The sequence below is a fragment of the Cydia amplana genome, chromosome 4 (assembly GCF_948474715.1).
Source record: "Cydia amplana chromosome 4, ilCydAmpl1.1, whole genome shotgun sequence".
Taxonomy (NCBI): Eukaryota; Metazoa; Arthropoda; class Insecta; order Lepidoptera; family Tortricidae; genus Cydia; species Cydia amplana.
In genome coordinates this window covers 8936670-8955142 of record NC_086072.1, presented here as the reverse complement: position 1 = coordinate 8955142, position 18473 = coordinate 8936670, and the positions used below count along the sequence as shown (strand labels likewise).

The following is an 18473-nucleotide window of genomic DNA, read 5'->3' as shown; positions in this document are numbered from 1 at the left end:
ATTGAAATAAGCTAACCAATGTTGCCATTGTCCAGCTGGATTGACCATGAACTCGAATGGCATAACCCATTCCTTCGCTTTGCCACCCGGATAGTCCATTTTAACAGGTAGTTTAGTGAAAAACTCGGCCATTTTCGTGCGAGCGTCCAGTTCTAATACGGCCCCCAACGACCACATCATGGAAAAGATAAAGAGACGTTCCAAATGTCGATCCGTGTGACTTTCTGAAAGTGAGTTATATTATGAGTATGAGCTATGTTAATTCTCCAGTAAACTGGTTATAGTCATATTTTTGTACAACTCGTAAAAACTCGTTTCGTTCGAGTTGCCGGCCTAACTTTATTAAAAATAATCAATAGCAAAACTTACTTCCACTAGGAATCTCAATAGTAAGCAGTCCAGTAAGTACATCGATGCATTGCCTGTTTAAAATATAATCAAGCGTTACATATTACTGTAGGTACTTGTAATTGACTCAGTTATTTAAATAAAAAATTATAAGATTCTATAGATGGCATACAATATTTATATCAATAACCGGTTATCTAAAAAAAAATCTTAAATACTTTAAGTAGCACAAATGTACTACCGGATATAAATGGCTTCGAGTAATTTCATTTTGGCGGGTAGCTTCTGTTGTACAAATGCATGAACGTCGTCGTAAATCTTATTAAACGCGTTACGCAAAGAATCAGCTTCTTTTGGAGTCCTTTTCTTTAGCCAACCCTAAAATAATTACGGATTTTTTATTATGTTATTGTACAGGCAGCAGTAAGAATATATATATTGAATCCAGTGTGTATATTTTAGATATTTTTGACAATCGAGTCACTTCTACTGTGTATTGATTTCCGTCTGCTCTGTTAAATGTGTAAGTATTAAACAAATATTATAAATTTCATGTGCTCTAAGCCTCGATAATATATTACTTCACAAGTGGGGTCTGGCCGTCAAAAATCATATCGTAACCTAATAGTGCTCATAGAATGTATAATTTAACTTAGTTTGTTTCGGCCAGCTTACTCGACTTACTCGTACTACACAGTTTTATAGAGGTAGTAACGTACCCTAAGAAAAGTACCTACACAGTGGAAAATGACATGTCAAGGAGTTGTCACTTTAAACGGCTCCTCTACACCATTAGCAATGATGTTCCATTACAGAATGGGCGACAATTGCATCGTGTGGGCACGCGCACAGTCATGGCCACCACTTCCTTTGATACTTGCCCGAAAACCGACAGAATGGCGATTACGCCCCATCATCGCCGTTCATGGGCCACAGTATGCCATTAAGCCCTCCAGACGATCGGAATCACCTGTAATTGCCCATCATGGCCAATGGTGTAGAGGAGCCTAAAGGGTTGAGACTATAAACAAATAATATATAACCTCTAATATCGGCTGCCATTTTAACACAGATGACGACAAGAATACCATCCCCATTCGGCTAACTGTGGCCGGCGAGGCATTGTCGACATTGTCTGGCTCAAACACCAATTTGCTATTGGACGCCATGGATATACGATCACCATTGGCTAGAGTTAGAGTCTTGTTGTCATCCAACACGGAGTTCAAATTTTCAATCCACACAGCGTCAACAGGACCATCTAAACAATATTAGTTTTTTACAACATTAATTGTTGGTGCATGCATTCAAAATTCAGACAAAAGTTTCAGAAGATTTGACATTACTTACAAGTAGATCTCTAAAGTTCGGTGTATTAAGACTAGATACCTGATTAATGATTATCTTGGGCTCGACTTACCTAAGACAATCCACGTGGTATCTGACTTCTTTACTTTCAACGCTCGTCTCCATAAAGTAGAAAAGATACCGTCTGTCCAGTCATTAGTCGCGACATCTAGACGTCCGAACATTTGAGGAGCAGTTATAGCCTAAAATTATGAACAATTTATAAACTTAAAACTTCAAACTTCAACATTTATTCAGCAAAAATGTACCGATTTGTAATTGATTTGCATTTTTAAAATTTTTCGGTTACTTACAGCAAGTAGAAGTAACATCTTATTAATCTATGACTAAATTATCAATAACAGATTTATCGATGTTTCTCAAACACTTCTTTTTGCCACAAGTTTACTATTATAAAAAAAAGTAAATAATGACAACTATTTTTACAAAAAATCTACATAATCACCTTCGGATTCATCCGATTCTCTCTATGCGGTTTCCCAACCACAGTTAACGCTGCCATTAAACTGTGAATACAAGTAGTCTTGCCAGACCCAGTCGGGCCCATGGTCATCAGACCGTGCCGCACGAGGGAAGTCTCGTACAACTGAATTATCTTCAAGTTCCAGTCGGGGTGATTCACTAAGCCTGTGCGTTCGGTCACCACAGTTATAGCACGCTGCATTTCTCTATAACGTGACAAAAACATTAGTGACGTGAACGGCATAGTACGAGTATTATGAACCGGCGTAGATCAATAACTGTTCTCGTCATCATATCAGCCAGGATAAGTGACACTGGTGAACTATGACCTACATCAATGATCTCCACAGCGACCTGCCTAAGTTACCCTCATCCGCCAGTTGCTCGTGGTCTTGGTGATAAAAATTCTTTCTTAATTTCACAGTTAGTCACCTTTGCACTGTTTGAGTGAGTTTCATTCCCGGAAACAAATCCTCAATCAAAGATACGAACAGTGGTTCATCCTCGTCTACTAGTTTTGACACATTCATTTCCCTGTAAAAAAAGTTTTGTCATGATGTTATCTTTCCAATGTTTCAACAGCCTAATGTTTATATTTATTAATTAGTACCAGGAAGGCGGGTCAGAGGTTGATTTACACTAGTATTTGAGCTTTTTGCTTATTGATAAAATTGCGAACGAACTCGTCTTTAGTCGAGTAAAATTTAATGACAAGTGTTGTGTGGATAATATTTCTTACTTTAATACTCTCATCATAATGTTCTCTTCAGTACTGTCGGGGTTAGCACGTTTCTGAGCACCCATAGTCCTCAACACGGATAGAATATTGCGAAGTCCGAAGTCATAATGCACCTGTTTGGACAACTGTTCTTCGCACAGCTTGTATAATGTGAAGAATTTGCGTGCTACAAGTAAACACGAATTTAATCATAATTGTACTAATTAAGTAGTAGAGCAAGTGCTTATGAATTATGAGGAATAGACAATAAAGACTATTCTTCAAACCTTATTACGTACGTTCTTATCTTAGTGAATGTGAATGTGAGTGAATGTACCAGATTGAGATTACAGCCCATTTATATCTACAAAAAAGCTTGCTGCACTGTATTTATGCTCGATGGCAGTGATAAGGTAGTTGTAGCCAGGTTAACAAAGCACAGCGAAGTAATCCCAATATTAGACCACTGTGTTGAATGATCAGATAATGTGACAGTCTTTTATGTGAAACTGCTTAAACTAATTCTCAGGAAGTTAAGAAAGCAAGCAGCAAGCAAAAATGGCAGACTTTGAACTCTAAAAAGCAACCAAATAAATGCTCAGCTGAGGAGTAATAACGGTTGCTTTTAAAATACCGTCATCCTTAAGATGTAAAACATTCACCATTCACCTAATAAAATGTTTTCTTTGAAACCGCAACTAGCCAATTTGACGCGAATGATAATCTGTCTGTCGGGCACCATCATGGCTACGGAACGGAACTGGATCTTCAAATTTTCAGGGAGTTCCTGTCTTCCGGCGTAACCAGGGTTCATCGTGATGATAAATGCAAATTCTGGGTTTAGGCTCACTGTATCGCCATCACTAAAAATTGACATAGTTACAAGTAAGTAATTTATAAGTTCCATAATGTTATCGGACATCTCACAAAACCGTAATAATAAAAATGTAAAAATGTAACCGTTTTAAAGGAACTAAGGATGCAACGGATACTATGGATCGGAGACGAATACCTGAATAAGAAGAATTCCTTCTTTTCCTTCCTTGCAGTAAGGCAAATGTAAATTTGCTGCGCTGCTACAGAGAGTACAGGTAATTCAATACGATTGAATTCATCGAAGCAGCCCCATGTCCCGGACTGTGCCAGGCCTTTATAAATACGACCTAAACCTGAAAGATGGGGTAATTTAATTTAAAATATTTGATTTTTAGTTCGTCTAGATTTCTTTAGTTCTTAAATAATAATCTTACTTAAATAATACTTTCAACATTCTTCACTCACACTGGGTCATGTACTTAGTACCTATGTATGTAGCCTACGTTCACCCTAATATAGGCCTACAGTTGGATTAATGTAGGCTTATGCTAACCATGACATGACCAAGAAATTTCGCAAACGTCATTTTAATAAAGTTATTCAGAAAAACCAGACAGAATTCAGACTCCTTAATTACCTTCGCCCAAAAAGTTACCTCTAAAGTCCATCTGATCCGAGCAGTTAAACACGATGACTAGTTTGCCTAGAGTCCGAGCCATGTCCTTGGTGGTTTCAGTCTTGCCAGTACCAGCAGGCCCGGCCGGAGCTCCACCCATATTCATTCCAATAGCTTGAGAGAGTGTTATGTAGCATCGATCCGTTAGAGGTGTGATTACCAGCCGCTCGGTGATGCCCAAATACTCGTTCTGTGCGTAATAATGTTACAAAATACAGGGTTTAGCTGACTAATTTTGTGCATGACGCATCAACTCCAGTTGCTTTTGTTTTGTGATTTAAAAGTTTTTCTTCACACAGACAAAGGCCAATATTGCTCCCGCGGGAGTTTTTTTAAATTAGGTAATACAATATACATATAACTAAAAGATAGCATTGAAGAACATCGTACAGATTCAGTAAGATATCACCTGGTACAAAAAGATGACATCTGTGATGCACACAAGACAGTCGTCTGTATCTTCAAAGTAGTAGAACCGAGCCTGTTTTTGCCATTCAAAGTCCCCTGGTGATTTTATCCTCAGCTTCACAAGATCATCGAAGATGTCTCTGTAACGTAAAAATAAGAATTCAATTAAATAAATGAACTTTAACCGCAATCAATACTTTTGTTTACTCTTACCTCTGATGTACATGGATTGTAATCATGGTCTCTATCTGGGTTCTTTCCAAAGGAAGAAGATCTTTAACAGTATAATCGATTAAGCCATTTAGTAAATCGAGGAATTTCTGGTTGGTAAGACGCATTATAAAGCGATCTGCTCTAGCTTTCTTAAGTGCATATTCAGCGTCACTTGTCCATAGGATTTGCATGCCTAAGAGACCTGCCTAAAACGCCAAATTAACATGTCATTTAATCGAGCGATGCTAAAACAATGCTATTTATTTTACAAATTTTAAAGTCTAAGTATAAGGTTAATTATGTTTGTACCTGCCCTGGAAATGTCCAAAATCCGACTAAAAAATCAAATTCTGGATCTCCAGCCAAGGTTTGTGAAATACTTGCAATCACATTTCGAACGGTATCTTTCATAGTGTCTAGTAAGACATTTAACCAATTCTGAAAATTTTAATGCTATATAACTGTGTTAGACTACAATACCCACTGCATTGATCCACATTCCAACATAGAACCAGTACGGATATGATGGTCGTTCTTGTCTACGTGACAGCGTGATAAAACGGTGTCCGTCACTTTCTTTCCCACGGTGTTAAACAGTGACAGTTATTTTATCACGTGGATAAAGATGGATAAAGCTATCCATAATAGGCTGGCTGCTTAATCCATGATACTTTATCATGTGACATTTCCTTTTCTCTAGGGATTGTCGATTGTAAAAATAATTAGGTAACTTTACCTCAACACCACCCATGCAGACAACTGGTCTTTCCAATGGTATTTTTTCTCCGTTATCAGAATTCATATTGACAATCCTTTCCTTGTCATCGAAGTCAACCGTGTTGAGTGCGTCGAAAATACTGGGCAAATGCGGCTAAGCAACAAATTCATAGTTACATTTTCGTAGATCACAGAAAAAGCCTGGTCATTGATTCATTTATGAGGCCATGAACATCACAGTCATCAGGTTTTCGATGCGGTAAGCGTTAAAATGCAGCTAACATACCTGAATCGAATGAGGATCTGAAGCCTGACCAAGAATTTCTAGCAGCACTGGATCTGAGACGAAGAAGAACCGTGGGAAAATAAGTCTCTTTGTTTCAAGATATCCTGTAAGAGACTTTTGACAAGCCTCTAGTTGTTCCAGCAAATGTGGCAAAAGCTGTTTTAAACTGTCATCCGATGTGCAAGTCTCAACGCAGTTTACAATGTCTCGAGCACGGTACATTATCTTAACGTAAGTCTTGTCGATTGTCTAAAATTAAGATTATTACTTTTAAATCTTTTAATGACATTTTTTTTTACTAGCCGAGTGTGAAAAAGCGAAAGTGTAGAAAAGCTAATGAGACCTGAATACAATGTTACCAGAACTCGTCCAATGTAAACTTACCGCAAATCGCTTAGCCTCTGCAGGCAGTTGCTTAGATATATCGCCTCCCACGAACACAGCCTCCAGATACATCCACAAGTTCTGTACTATCAGCCACCTTTCGAGAATTTCGCTGGTGCTTACCAGTTTGTTAATCCATAATATAATATCTTTTTTAAATGGAGCGTTGTATCTATATGAATTTATAATGTTTTTTAGTAGACACATTGATTTATTTGAGAATAAGACTGTAATGAGGAGTAGCAACACAGCAATAGTATATGTTTGTAAAAAAAAATATATGGTAAGTATACAATATTTTGCCAAGTCGTTTTGTTCGATGCACTGTTCCTTACTTCTCTATGTGTACTGTAAAACATCTGAATTTGCGTTGTACAGTCAGTAGCAGCAGTTGCTAAGCGGGCGAGGTGTTCAAAATTCGCCCGCTTATCAATTACTGCTGCTGACTGTACTGGAAAATTTTTGGGAAAAAAACAGCTAATAAACTTACCAATATTCATAAAATTGTAACCTGTCAAGTGTCTAAATATCTCGATTAGAGCTTATTTATTAAATTGTTTAGTATTTTCTAGAATTCCTAGGAGGCTTACAACACAATTTGCGACATTCAAAAACGTACCGATTTGACGCCAAGGAGTTCAATACCATCAAACTGTCTTCAAGCATCGTAATAATGTCTAAGGTATCTTGAGCCTTTATTAGTAAGTCTCCACGATTCTTGAAAGGTGCAAATGTTAAATCAACAACAGCCCAATCAACTATGACTTGTTTCAGTTTCGATTCAATGTCTTTCTCTTTCACTGAACTTATGCAGATATCCTAAAATAAACCAAAATGCGTACAAACACGATCATATGGTTATTTAATAGTTTATTTATGCGGTAATTAGTTAGTAAGTTTAAATATTACCTCGACATCTTCTTTGTATTTCAATAACGGTGCTTCCATTACGTTAGCCAATGTAAACGTTTCTGATTCCACATCCAAAACACAACCTAAAAATACGAAAGATAGATGGCTAAATCCATTAAACCAAATTTTTAATATTAAAATTAAACACATTATTAAACGATAAGTATAGGTACCCTGTTTCATAAACTTACCTAAGTCTTCCGATTTCGTAACATGTTCGTGTGCCTACCAAGAAGTGCCTCTCAATCTAGACCGTGAATTTTCGTGTAAACCCACTAGGGTTAGGGAGTAGGTACTAACCTACTTACTACACTTCAATTACATATTACATACGAATACTACGTACGAGTAGAAGGTAAGACTAGGGAATAGTGGCCTACGTTACTACGTAAATTTACCTAATAGTTTCTCCAGTCTCTTCCAATGGCGATCTTTCATGGACTTTTCAGCCATCAATTCTAGCAGTGGACAAGTCTGATTGAAGTCGTCAATCTTATTTTTCAATTCAATAAATGCAGGCCAGTCTTTCATCGCTTTCGGCAGCATACGACACCTTAACAGACACGTTCAACGTTAGAAGCTCGCTAATAAATACAATAACTACCTATATATTACTAATCGATGATGTTTATTAACTGGTAAAGAAATACTTATTTCTACATATAGTGAGCTACAAAATTGCATGGACACATCATGAATAGTGTGTGTTGGTTTTATTGTTTAAAATTCTAAAAGTAATAAAACAAATAATAAAAAGCCTTAAAATAAAAATTACAAACTAAAATTCAAAACTAGAATTAAAAACTAAGCATAAAAATAATCTATACATAAAAAATTTGGCCCAAATCGCCGTCCATTGGCAGCGTGCCCAGAAGGCTAGCAGCATTGCCACGTTGTATGGCAATGCTGATCCGCTGTGCTAGATATGACCCAGCCCTCTGGTCACGCGTCAATCCCACCAACCTGTGGCTACATTCTTTAAAAACCCATCATGAATTAATTCATTCATAGAGTAGCCATTATTTCGTTCTTACCTCTTGTCGAACTCTCCCAATTGATTAATTATGGTCTCGATATCAATTGCTATCCACGGAGTCTCAAAGTATCCATCGATGGAATTCATTACGGCTAAATATAAACTATACCTGTAATTTAATATTTTAAATCTTGTGATGTTTGTTATTTTTAATTTTAACATTTTTGAGCAAGCAAGCATATATCGTCTCTCGAGAGACGAAATAAAGATGACAAGTCATGATAAGTAAATGATAAAAAACACAAATTAGGAAGAAGTATTATAATTGTAGAACTATTCCAAGTGTTTACACATGAATGTAAAAAATAATAACGTTCTTTTTATTATTTCATTTCAATAAACCAATTTGTTCACATCAATGGACAAGCGATGTAAAAGAGAAACATTGCGAAAAAACTCTTACAGTTTATTAAGTAAGTTGAATTGTTTTTTCTTTTCGTGTAGGATGGGGTAATCCTTTACTTCCATGCCAAACAGCTTTTCACCACTGGAATACATTTCAAATCTTCTCCAAAGCTCATCAAATCTCGATTGAAACAATATGACTCTGAAAAATATTATGATTTGTACTTTTGCAGTTTTGAATTTGGAACCTTCTTTTATTCCACTATAGTTCAATAGTACATTATTGTCGAGGTTCGGAAGTAGCTACTTGCTGGCTGAGGATTCGTTTTAAACGGACGACCTTGGGAGTCATATATAGTGCTTTTCTCAAAAATGGTGCAAGAAATAGAAATATTTTACAGAACTTACAGAAGCAACGTTCTAACTTTCACAGAAAAATACAACCATTAAAAAAATTTGCTTGCCGCCTTTAAAAAAAAAAGAAGTGTATTTTTCTGCTGAAAATACGCCAACCTATTTGAGACACCTAAATAGTCGCGGTACCAACATTTAGCCTGTAACAGACGATCGCACCGCACCGCGACCTTGGAGCGTCGCACCCATAAGTGAGAGCGAGAAACAGATATCTTTCTCCCTCTCACTTATGGGTGAAACAGATATCTCTTTCTCGCTCTCACTTATGGGTGAAACAGATATCTCTTTCTCGCTCTCACTTATGGGTGCGACGCTCCAAGGTCGCGGTGCGGTGCGATAGTCTGTTATAGGCTTTATAATAATAAGTGCTGATCATCTGTTTGGCTGTTTAAGGGACCTATGCCTTCATTTGATATGGCCATTTAAAGTTTTAAAAAGTTTGGAACTCGTTAAATAATGGAATTTGTATGCGACATTGCAGTCCCGAAATCGAGACTGCAATGTTTTTAACTTTTTAATTTTTTGAATGACCATAAACTACGCACTTCGCGACCTATTTTTTAACCGGCAACGTCGACTTTGCCGTCCATTTTTGAGAAAAATACGATTTCAGTTTGTCCTTTAAAAGGTTATGGGGATTTAAGAGAACTCGGACGTACTCGAGACATTGCGAGCTCGAAGCAGTTATTAAAGTTGTTACAATTTTGATTACTACTTACTTTGCACCACGACACGACCACGGATAAGATGATAACAATTATTCAGTATAGGGTAATTTTATGTAATAATAATAAGACGAAAGACGAATTAAGATGAAAAATAAATAAAGAGAATAATGATATTATAACCATATTGAGTGCGATAGGTAATACTAATGATGCGCAAAATATGACTCCTAGAAAACCCTGATAATAATTTACTTTTCACCTCAGCAGCTCGAACAAGGGTACTTTGCTACTTAAAAAACAGTGAGCAAAATCGCATTTTGCTCACTGATAAGACAAAATGAGCAAAAAGCGATTTTGCTCACTCAGTGAGCAAAATGCGATTTTGCTCACTGTTTTTAAGTAGCAAAGTACCCTTGTTTGAGCTGCTGAGGTGAAAACTTAATTGTTGGTATATCTTAAGAAAACATGAGTGAATAAGTAAGTGATGAAGAAGGAATACATTTTTCGGGTTCTCTAATATGTTCTCACTGCTGAGGTGAAAAGTTTTGTGAACTACACGAGATCAAAGTTATTTACATCTCGTGCGCTTTTGAGTCCCTTACTACGCTCAAGATTCTAAATTAGATTCACTCGCTACGCTCGTGAATCTATTATAGAATCTTTCGCGTGCACGGGACTCAAAATAAGCACTCGAAGAAATATCAAACTTTGATCTCTTGTTGTACAAATAACTATTGTTGCGTTAGTAAGGGACGGTATGATTTGTAATATATAGCTGTCAAACTTCTTTTTTTAGGCACTGAAATTGCTACATTTATTTTTTATTGTGTTATATATAGGTTGTTTATATAACAACGCGTCTACAATAAAAATCAACCTGTCACTAGCTTCCCGCGCTGTTAATCCCGGAGTCATAGGTCCAAAGGCGTCGTAATCAGCGTCAAACTTGAGCACTTCTTGCATGAAGGTTGCTACGCCAGAGGTTAACTCCTTCTGCAGTGGACCTTGCATATCGACTATTCTTTGTTGTACTGAAGCAGCCTGGATCAAAAGAATGTGCCGTTGTATTTTTTACCATCAAATCATGTATTATAAAGAATTAGAATCATAAATCGAAAAGGTGGTAAGTACTAAGTAGATTAGCTAAATTTAAGATGACTAGTATAAAACGCCAAGTCAAATCGTGAGGTTTAATAGATCACAACATACAGAACACGCACATAAGTGAAAATTCGTAAGTTATTTGCTTCATGTACATAATTCGACTTTTCCAATTTAAAGTCATATTGTTTTAATTTTGCTACATTGTAACAGAAAAAAAAAACAAGAAATTGTTAATAATGTTATACATAACACTGTTTATATTAATAGCATTTCTAATCGGTTCGAGATTTAACGCAATCATTCTAATTTAGTTTCAAAACATTATACTCTATCATCATAATTGTACTTACAGTCTCTAACATATTTGTAAATGCATAGCGCAGCCCGTCAACCATATCAGAATCTTCTTTGGAAATGTCAATATTAAATTGATGGAATGTCGCGTAACTTTCTTCAATTAAATCCAGTTCCATGTCCATGCTGTAAATAAAACAGAGGTGACAAAAGTACTGAACTGTTGGCAGAACTTTTCCCAGAAGCTTAAACTTAAATAATAGGCGCGTGAATAACTTATTTTCAACGAGATTTTAGATTAGTGATAAAATTCAGATTGGATTATGGTTTTAATACCGCCCGGAGTTATCTTCTGCCTTTTATGAGCATCCAAACAATAAATGTATTACGATGTGGTGTAAAATATATGAAAAAATGATAGAACGTAGATCGGAATACAGTGTTTTAATATAGGACCAAACGTTTAAATTATTAGACACTAGCTGTTGCCCGCGACTTCGTACGCGTGGATTTGTATATTGGTGGTTATATATTCTACATTAGCTTAGAACATTATGCAGCAAGAGATTGCGGTAGGACGGTTAATCATTTCTTAATTATTAATATTATACGACGCATGAGACTTGTCTTTCACAACCTACGAAGTTTCAAGCCCCTAACTTTACCTAACTACCTATTTACGAAGTTTCAAGTTCCTAGCTTTAAATAAAATTTGCACCCTAAGACGAACTTTCATCCCCTTTTTAACCCCCTTAGGGGTTGAATTTCCAAAAACGTTGCAATTCGTTTTTTTGTAATCGGCTATTATGCCTTTCTAAGAAGTTTCAAAGCATTTGTAATGGATTCAAACATTCAACCCCTGTTTAAACCTGTTAGGGGATGAATTATACAAAACGCTGAAATTACTTTCCCTGTATTTTAATAATATCCCGAAATACAAAGATTCAAGACCCGCGTTCGAAAAAATGTTTGATATCCATACAAACTTTCAACCCCTTTTTCACCACTTTAGGGGATGAATATTCAATAACGCTGAAATTAGTTTTCTTGTATTTTAATAACATATATATTTACGAAGTTTCAAGTTCCTAGCTTAAAATAAAATTTGAACTCCATACCAAATTTCGACCCCTTTTTAACCCTGTTAGGGGATTTACAAAACGCTGAATAACTTTTCCTGTCTTCTAATAATATCCCCAAATACAAAGATTCAAGTCCCGCACTCTCAAAAATATTTGATATCCGTACAAATTTTCAACCCCATGTTTTACCACCTTGGGGGATGAATTTTTAAAAACGCTGAAATTTGTTTTCTTGTATCTTAATTCAATACCTTTTTGCAAAGTTTCAAGTTCCTAGCTTAAAATAAAATTTGCACCCTAAGACGAACTTTAATCCCCTTTTTAACCCCCTTAGGGGTTGAATTTCCAAAAACGTTGCAATTACTTTTTTTTGTTATCGGCTATTATGCCTTTCTAAGAAGTTTCAAAGCATTTGTAATGGATTCAAACTTTCAACCCCTGTTTAACCCTGTTAGGGGATGAATTTTACAAAACGCTGAAATTACTTTTCCTGTATTTTAATAATATCCCGAAATACAAAGATTCAAGTCCCGCGTTCGAAAAAATGTTTGATATCCATACAAACTTTCAACCCCTTTTTCACCACTTTAGGGGATGAATATTCAAAAACGCTGAAATTAGTTTTCTTGTATTTTAATTACATATATTTTTAAGAAGTTTCAAGTTCCTAGCTTAAAATAAAATTTGAACGCCATAAAAACTTTCAACCCCTTTTTAACCCTGTTAGGGGATGAATTTTACCAAACGCTGAAATAACTTTTCCTGTCTTCTAATAATATCCCCAAATACAAAGATTCAAGTCCCGCACTCTCAAAAATATTTGATATCCGTACAAATTTTCAACCCCATGTTTTACCACCTTGGGGGATGAATTTTTAAAAACGCTGAAATTTGTTTTCTTGTATCTTAATTCAATACCTTTTTGCAAAGTTTCAAGTTCCTAGCTTAAAATAAAATTTGCACCCTAAAACGAACTTTAATCCCCTTTTTAACCCCCTTAGGGGTTGAATTTCCAAAAACGTTGCAATTACTTTTTTTTGTTATCGGCTATTATGCCTTTCTAAGAAGTTTCAAAGCATTTGTAATGGATTCAAATTTTCAACCCCTGTTTAACCCTGTTAGGGGATGAATTTTCAAAAACGCTGAAATTACTTCTCCCGTCTTATAATAATATCCCCATATACAAAGTTTCAAGTCCAACACTCACAAAAATATTTGATCTCCTTATAAACTTTCAACCCCTTTTTCACCACCTTGGGGGATGAATTTTCGAAAACGCAGAAATTAGTTTTCTTGTTTTTTAATATAGTACATTTTTACAAAGTTTCAATTTCCTAGCTCAAAATAAAACTTGAACCCCATACAAACTTTCATCCCCTTTTTTACCCCCTTAGAGGTTGAATTACCTAAAACGTCGCAATTACTTTTTTTTGTCATCGGCTATTATGCCTTTCTAAGAAGTTTCAAAGCATTTGTAATGGATTCAAACTTTCAACCCCTTTTTAACCCTGTTAGGGGATGAATTTTCAAAAACGCTGAAATTACTTTTCCCGTCTTATAATAATATCCCCATATACAAAGTTTCAAGTCCAACACTCATAAAAATATTTGATCTCCATATAAACTTTCAACCCCTTTTTCACCACCTTGGGGGATGAATTTTTGAAAACGCAGAAATTAGTTTTCTTGTTTTTTAATATAGTACATTTTTACAAAGTTTCAATTTCCTAGCTCAAAATAAAATTTGAACCCCATACAAACTTTCATCCCCTTTTTAACCCCCTTAGGGGTTGAATTTCTCAAAATCGCTCCTTAGCTCTTATACATTTTATAAATGCAACCTAGTGTCCAAATTTCAACTTTCTAGCATTTGTAGTTTCGGCTCTACGTTGATGAGTCAGTCAGTCAGTCAGTCAGTCAGTCAATCAGTCAGGACACGTGCATTTATATATATAGATATATATAGATTAGTGATAGCCTGATAGGCAGTATCACTAAAAATGTAAACATCCATAAAATACTTACTCAATAAACGCTTCTCGAATCATTGCGAGGCACAGCATCGCGACGCGAACGTCATCCAAATCCTTAATCTTTTTGGCCATTGCCTTCATTCGGTCGTTGATGAACTGCATCATTTTAAGTACGCGCTCCTTATAGGCCACACTCAGCAGTTTGCCCAAAATCCTCTTCCATTCAATAGATTCAACATGTAAACCCAACTTGACATTATCTGTACCATAGAACAAGTTAATTTAAATTAACTCAGCACAATAGAGCAAAAGTAGTATTTGCTGTAAGTGCGAATTTTGACTAATTTGAGTCACGAGCAAGTGAAAAACTCCGTAAAAGAAGGCACTAAATGCAAGTAAAACTTCGATCTCTGACACATACAACTTTCCACATAAGCAGTATATTTCAAAAGGAAAAAAATACATAGCAACTAATATGATTTTGACAAATACCAGTGTTAATTTGTATAGATCCAATAATATGCCTCTCTGGCAAGTTGTTCACTTCTTCCGTCTGTCCTTCGTACTTCTTCAACATGTCTCTGATGATGACGTTCAAGGGGTTAGAATCTACAAATTCTTGGACTTGCTGCACTCTATCCTCCGCCCACAAGTAAGAATATCTACCGTAACCCTGAAATTGGTACGTACAATAAAATTCTACAGGTTTTTCTTACGGTCATATAAGAAATTAAGCTCTTGCAAGTCGAACCTACAATTTTTATTGTTAAGTTTAAGCGGTTTAAAAATACTCTACAAAAAGATATTAAGATAATAATTTTCTATTAATCTTTTTGATTCCCTGCATCTGTATTATACTAACCAGAGGGACATAAGCCAATCAAATTAGATTTTGTCGGAAAATTTATTCATACCTTCATTTGGTCCTAAATGCTTGTTATCCGTGCATAAATGTTTGCTCTTTTTCCGTTTTAAGCCGGGAATTAATTCCTCAAAACACTATTTTTGAATCTAATTTGATTGGCTTACTATGGAACGCACACTCAACAAATGTATGGCGTCCGCGTCGTGGCCGAGCCGACACATTGACATCATTTTTATTGTTAAGCAGGCAGTTTTACCTTTAGTAACTTTTCAATGTCAGGTTTATACATATACATCATCCCTTGTAAAGCCATAACAGCACGAACAACATCTTTATGCTCGGACACCATACGGAAGTAACTTTTGATTCCACCAGTCATTGATGATTTTGATGAACCTATAAAAATCGGCATACTTACATATACATACATGTATGTTTTTATTGAGAGAAAAGAACACTATTTCTTATTTAAGGTATATGATTTTCTTTTATGAATTAAATATACTTCGAGGGGCATATGTTGGAACATGTAGGTAGTGCGACATGACGATTACATATAAGACCATAACCAAAAGAATTTTAGTATACAGGCGAATTGTCAAAGTAACTTTTGTAGCCACAGTAAATTTACTGCCATCTTTGTTTTTATGGCGCTATCTAAAGATATCAAATCAAATGAAATCAAAATACAATTAACACATATCAGTGAAAAAACAAGGATCAAAGTCAAATTCTGCGTTCTGTAAGTTTAAATCATGTGTCGAAAAATGGCAGTAAATTTACTGTGGCTACAAAAATTACTTTGACAATCCGCATCTATGCTAAATTTTCTTTGCCATAGGTAACGGAAGAAAAATAAATAAAAACCGAGGCGTAGGAAACTCAAATGATGGAAATATAATAAACAAAATAGCTACTCGTGCCACAAAAGCCAGGCTCTTAAATTTAGGACATCCTTTACCTCAACGAATGATAGTGAAACCTACCACCGATGCTACTTTTAGATAGCATTGATACTGATTTTCCAGAAGTAAACGCGACTCCACCTTCTTTCAGTATTAGTTCTTGTTGACTCCATTGAAAAACGTTTCTGTGAGTGTCCATGATGCAATTTAACACGACCTGAAAGTATATACTTTCTGCAAAAAAATATCCTTTTCTTTCCTAGTTTTTACATTGCAACGATTTTAAATTCCAAAAACAGCAAATTCAATAAGATTGCGTTATGTATTATCACCGAGTTCCCACGGCGACCTTCGGTATCCATCAATCAGATCAGTCCAATCAGATGGATTTTATCGTAATATTGCTCTAGTTCTTCACTTTATTTCGACTCAAACGGTCAAACAAGTGATCGAAATATGTTTGCATAATTTGGAAACAACTTACATACCTATCGTTCTTTATTACATACGAACATTGCAAATAAAATAAAAGCTCGTAAGCAACATTTCAGTATTATCTCTCTCTCTTCCAAGCTATTTATCCTACATGGTGTTGGGGTCAGCTTTCCGTGTCTCTCGCTTCCACTTCGCCCTATTCTCGACGTCGCTTTCGGATACTTTGCACTCAATCATATCGTCGCTATACTTACTCAACCTCATATCTGCAACAATCATTTGATGGAAATGTCGCTTTTCTTTCATTCGGAATACGGGTGTTTTTGTCATCAAATGAGTGTTGCAGATACGAGGTTGAGTAAGTATAGCGGCGATATCTTTTGGCACTACGTCCTTCCATCTTTTTTTTCGGTTTACCTCTGCCTCTTTTACCGGGGATGGAAAGTCGTAGTGCTAAATTTCCAACGTAGTCTGGTGGTCTCCTCTTTAGGTGGCCATATCATCACAGCCTACTCTCCTGCATTTTGTCGGCGACATTTCAGTATATAAGTGGAAAATTAGATATAATATGACTTATGAATTTAAAAGCTAATACCGACTATGATTTGGGATTTTTTTAGCAAAAATTAAGATTACTTGAGAGAAAGCAGACTGTATCTCTTCTAATGTTGGTGTAATTAAAATACGAGGTATTTGTAAATACATCATTGTCTTCATTAGTGGTTTCAGTTTCTTTTGTTCTTCTGGATCAGTTGTCATCGTTAAGAAACTGAAAATAGAAATATATTAGTTCGTGAAGGTACCTACTACATATTTCGAAAAGGGATTCTGTGCGACTTAAATAGCTAACATTGTCAAAGCTTTTCATATTACTACACATACGTAGGGGTAAACATTTATACGAGTAAATTGCAACAATGTTACCTAGAGACGGAAGCTCTGCGTCTCAGCATATCAAGACTCGTCCGAGTGCATTTAATAAGTGCTTCAAAGCACTTTGTAGCAAAATATGCAAATAGTTCGTTACATTCATTTATTGCGTGCTGAGGTTCAAAACGATCTGGATTTTCTATCTCCAAGAAAGCTGCAATAACAGACATTCGACATTTATTGTAATCTTAATCCATCTATCAACGTTAGAGGCCCTCTATCAAATCATACAGCGCAATTAGATACAATACATGTTAATTAAAATTATGCCTGTCAGCTTTCTAGCAGCTCGTTTTCGCGGGATTTGCCCTAATATTCGTATTGCATCTCTTTCCTTTATATGTCAAAAGAAAGCAACGCAAACCCAACCCACGAAATAAATGTCTACTAACCAGCGTCTTCTGGAAATACTCTTGTAGCTGAAGTAACTTGTTTCAAGGCTTTATCCGGATCAAGCCTACAAGTTATAGTAATAGGTACTTTATCAATAAATTAATTCATCGTAACTATTCTACAATTATTTTTGTATTAAGCAGAAACATCTGCGAAATGCTATTAATCTTTAAAAATTTACTGTCTTGGTTAAGACTTGAACTCACGACACTGGATTGCTAGCCCTTTGCTCTGCCATCTGAGCTACCAAGACCTCTCCCAAGGACAGCCATTATTTCCACCATATGTGCCTAGGTAGGCGCCCGAGCGACATCTACCGTTACACTTCTAAACCACTTTAAAATTTATTCTACAGCTTTCTGTACAAGTTGAAAATATAATGATAAATAGCCATGGAAAAGCTACTGAATTGATTACTGATGTGACTTTTGTATTTAGCATCAAAATATTCCGTTTCCAAAATGAAAATGTTCGTTTATTTTAAGTATTTTTTACACTGGACTGTACTGTACATACCTAAGCAAGGTATGTACAGTACAGTCCAGTGTAAAAAATACTATTTTATAGCTATTTTATTTCGTTAGCATTAAAAAAGGACTTACCATTTATTCTTTAGATCTTTTATTGCTTGGCTAGGAACACTGTCCAGAAATTTGTTGATAAGTTCAATCACAGCTGTTTCTGCAGTCCATGATTTGTGTTGCAACTCCGTCGCTGTCAG

General features: G+C 35.8%; 1 protein-coding gene across 1 annotated transcript in view; it reads right to left on the bottom strand.

The window, feature by feature from the left end:
• Window positions 1-18473, bottom strand: part of LOC134663213 (dynein axonemal heavy chain 8) — a 62365-nt gene that overhangs the window by 30336 nt on the left and 13556 nt on the right. Inside the window, exons 20-51 of the mRNA XM_063519601.1 lie at window positions 18355-18466; window positions 17752-17816; window positions 17354-17513; window positions 17066-17198; window positions 16079-16211; window positions 15346-15485; window positions 14717-14897; window positions 14277-14484; window positions 11226-11355; window positions 10649-10812; window positions 8748-8891; window positions 8343-8453; window positions 7707-7861; window positions 7306-7391; window positions 7016-7215; window positions 6397-6568; window positions 6013-6261; window positions 5746-5880; window positions 5319-5447; window positions 5010-5215; window positions 4798-4936; window positions 4368-4578; window positions 3909-4065; window positions 3566-3759; window positions 2918-3083; window positions 2611-2712; window positions 2162-2384; window positions 1769-1898; window positions 1392-1609; window positions 590-726; window positions 370-422; window positions 17-224 (exon numbers count right to left, since the gene is read on the bottom strand). Of these exons, the coding sequence (XP_063375671.1) occupies window positions 17-224; window positions 370-422; window positions 590-726; window positions 1392-1609; window positions 1769-1898; window positions 2162-2384; window positions 2611-2712; window positions 2918-3083; window positions 3566-3759; window positions 3909-4065; window positions 4368-4578; window positions 4798-4936; window positions 5010-5215; window positions 5319-5447; window positions 5746-5880; window positions 6013-6261; window positions 6397-6568; window positions 7016-7215; window positions 7306-7391; window positions 7707-7861; window positions 8343-8453; window positions 8748-8891; window positions 10649-10812; window positions 11226-11355; window positions 14277-14484; window positions 14717-14897; window positions 15346-15485; window positions 16079-16211; window positions 17066-17198; window positions 17354-17513; window positions 17752-17816; window positions 18355-18466 (4951 nt within the window). The remainder of the gene's footprint in view (window positions 1-16; window positions 225-369; window positions 423-589; window positions 727-1391; window positions 1610-1768; window positions 1899-2161; window positions 2385-2610; window positions 2713-2917; window positions 3084-3565; window positions 3760-3908; window positions 4066-4367; window positions 4579-4797; window positions 4937-5009; window positions 5216-5318; window positions 5448-5745; window positions 5881-6012; window positions 6262-6396; window positions 6569-7015; window positions 7216-7305; window positions 7392-7706; window positions 7862-8342; window positions 8454-8747; window positions 8892-10648; window positions 10813-11225; window positions 11356-14276; window positions 14485-14716; window positions 14898-15345; window positions 15486-16078; window positions 16212-17065; window positions 17199-17353; window positions 17514-17751; window positions 17817-18354; window positions 18467-18473) is intronic.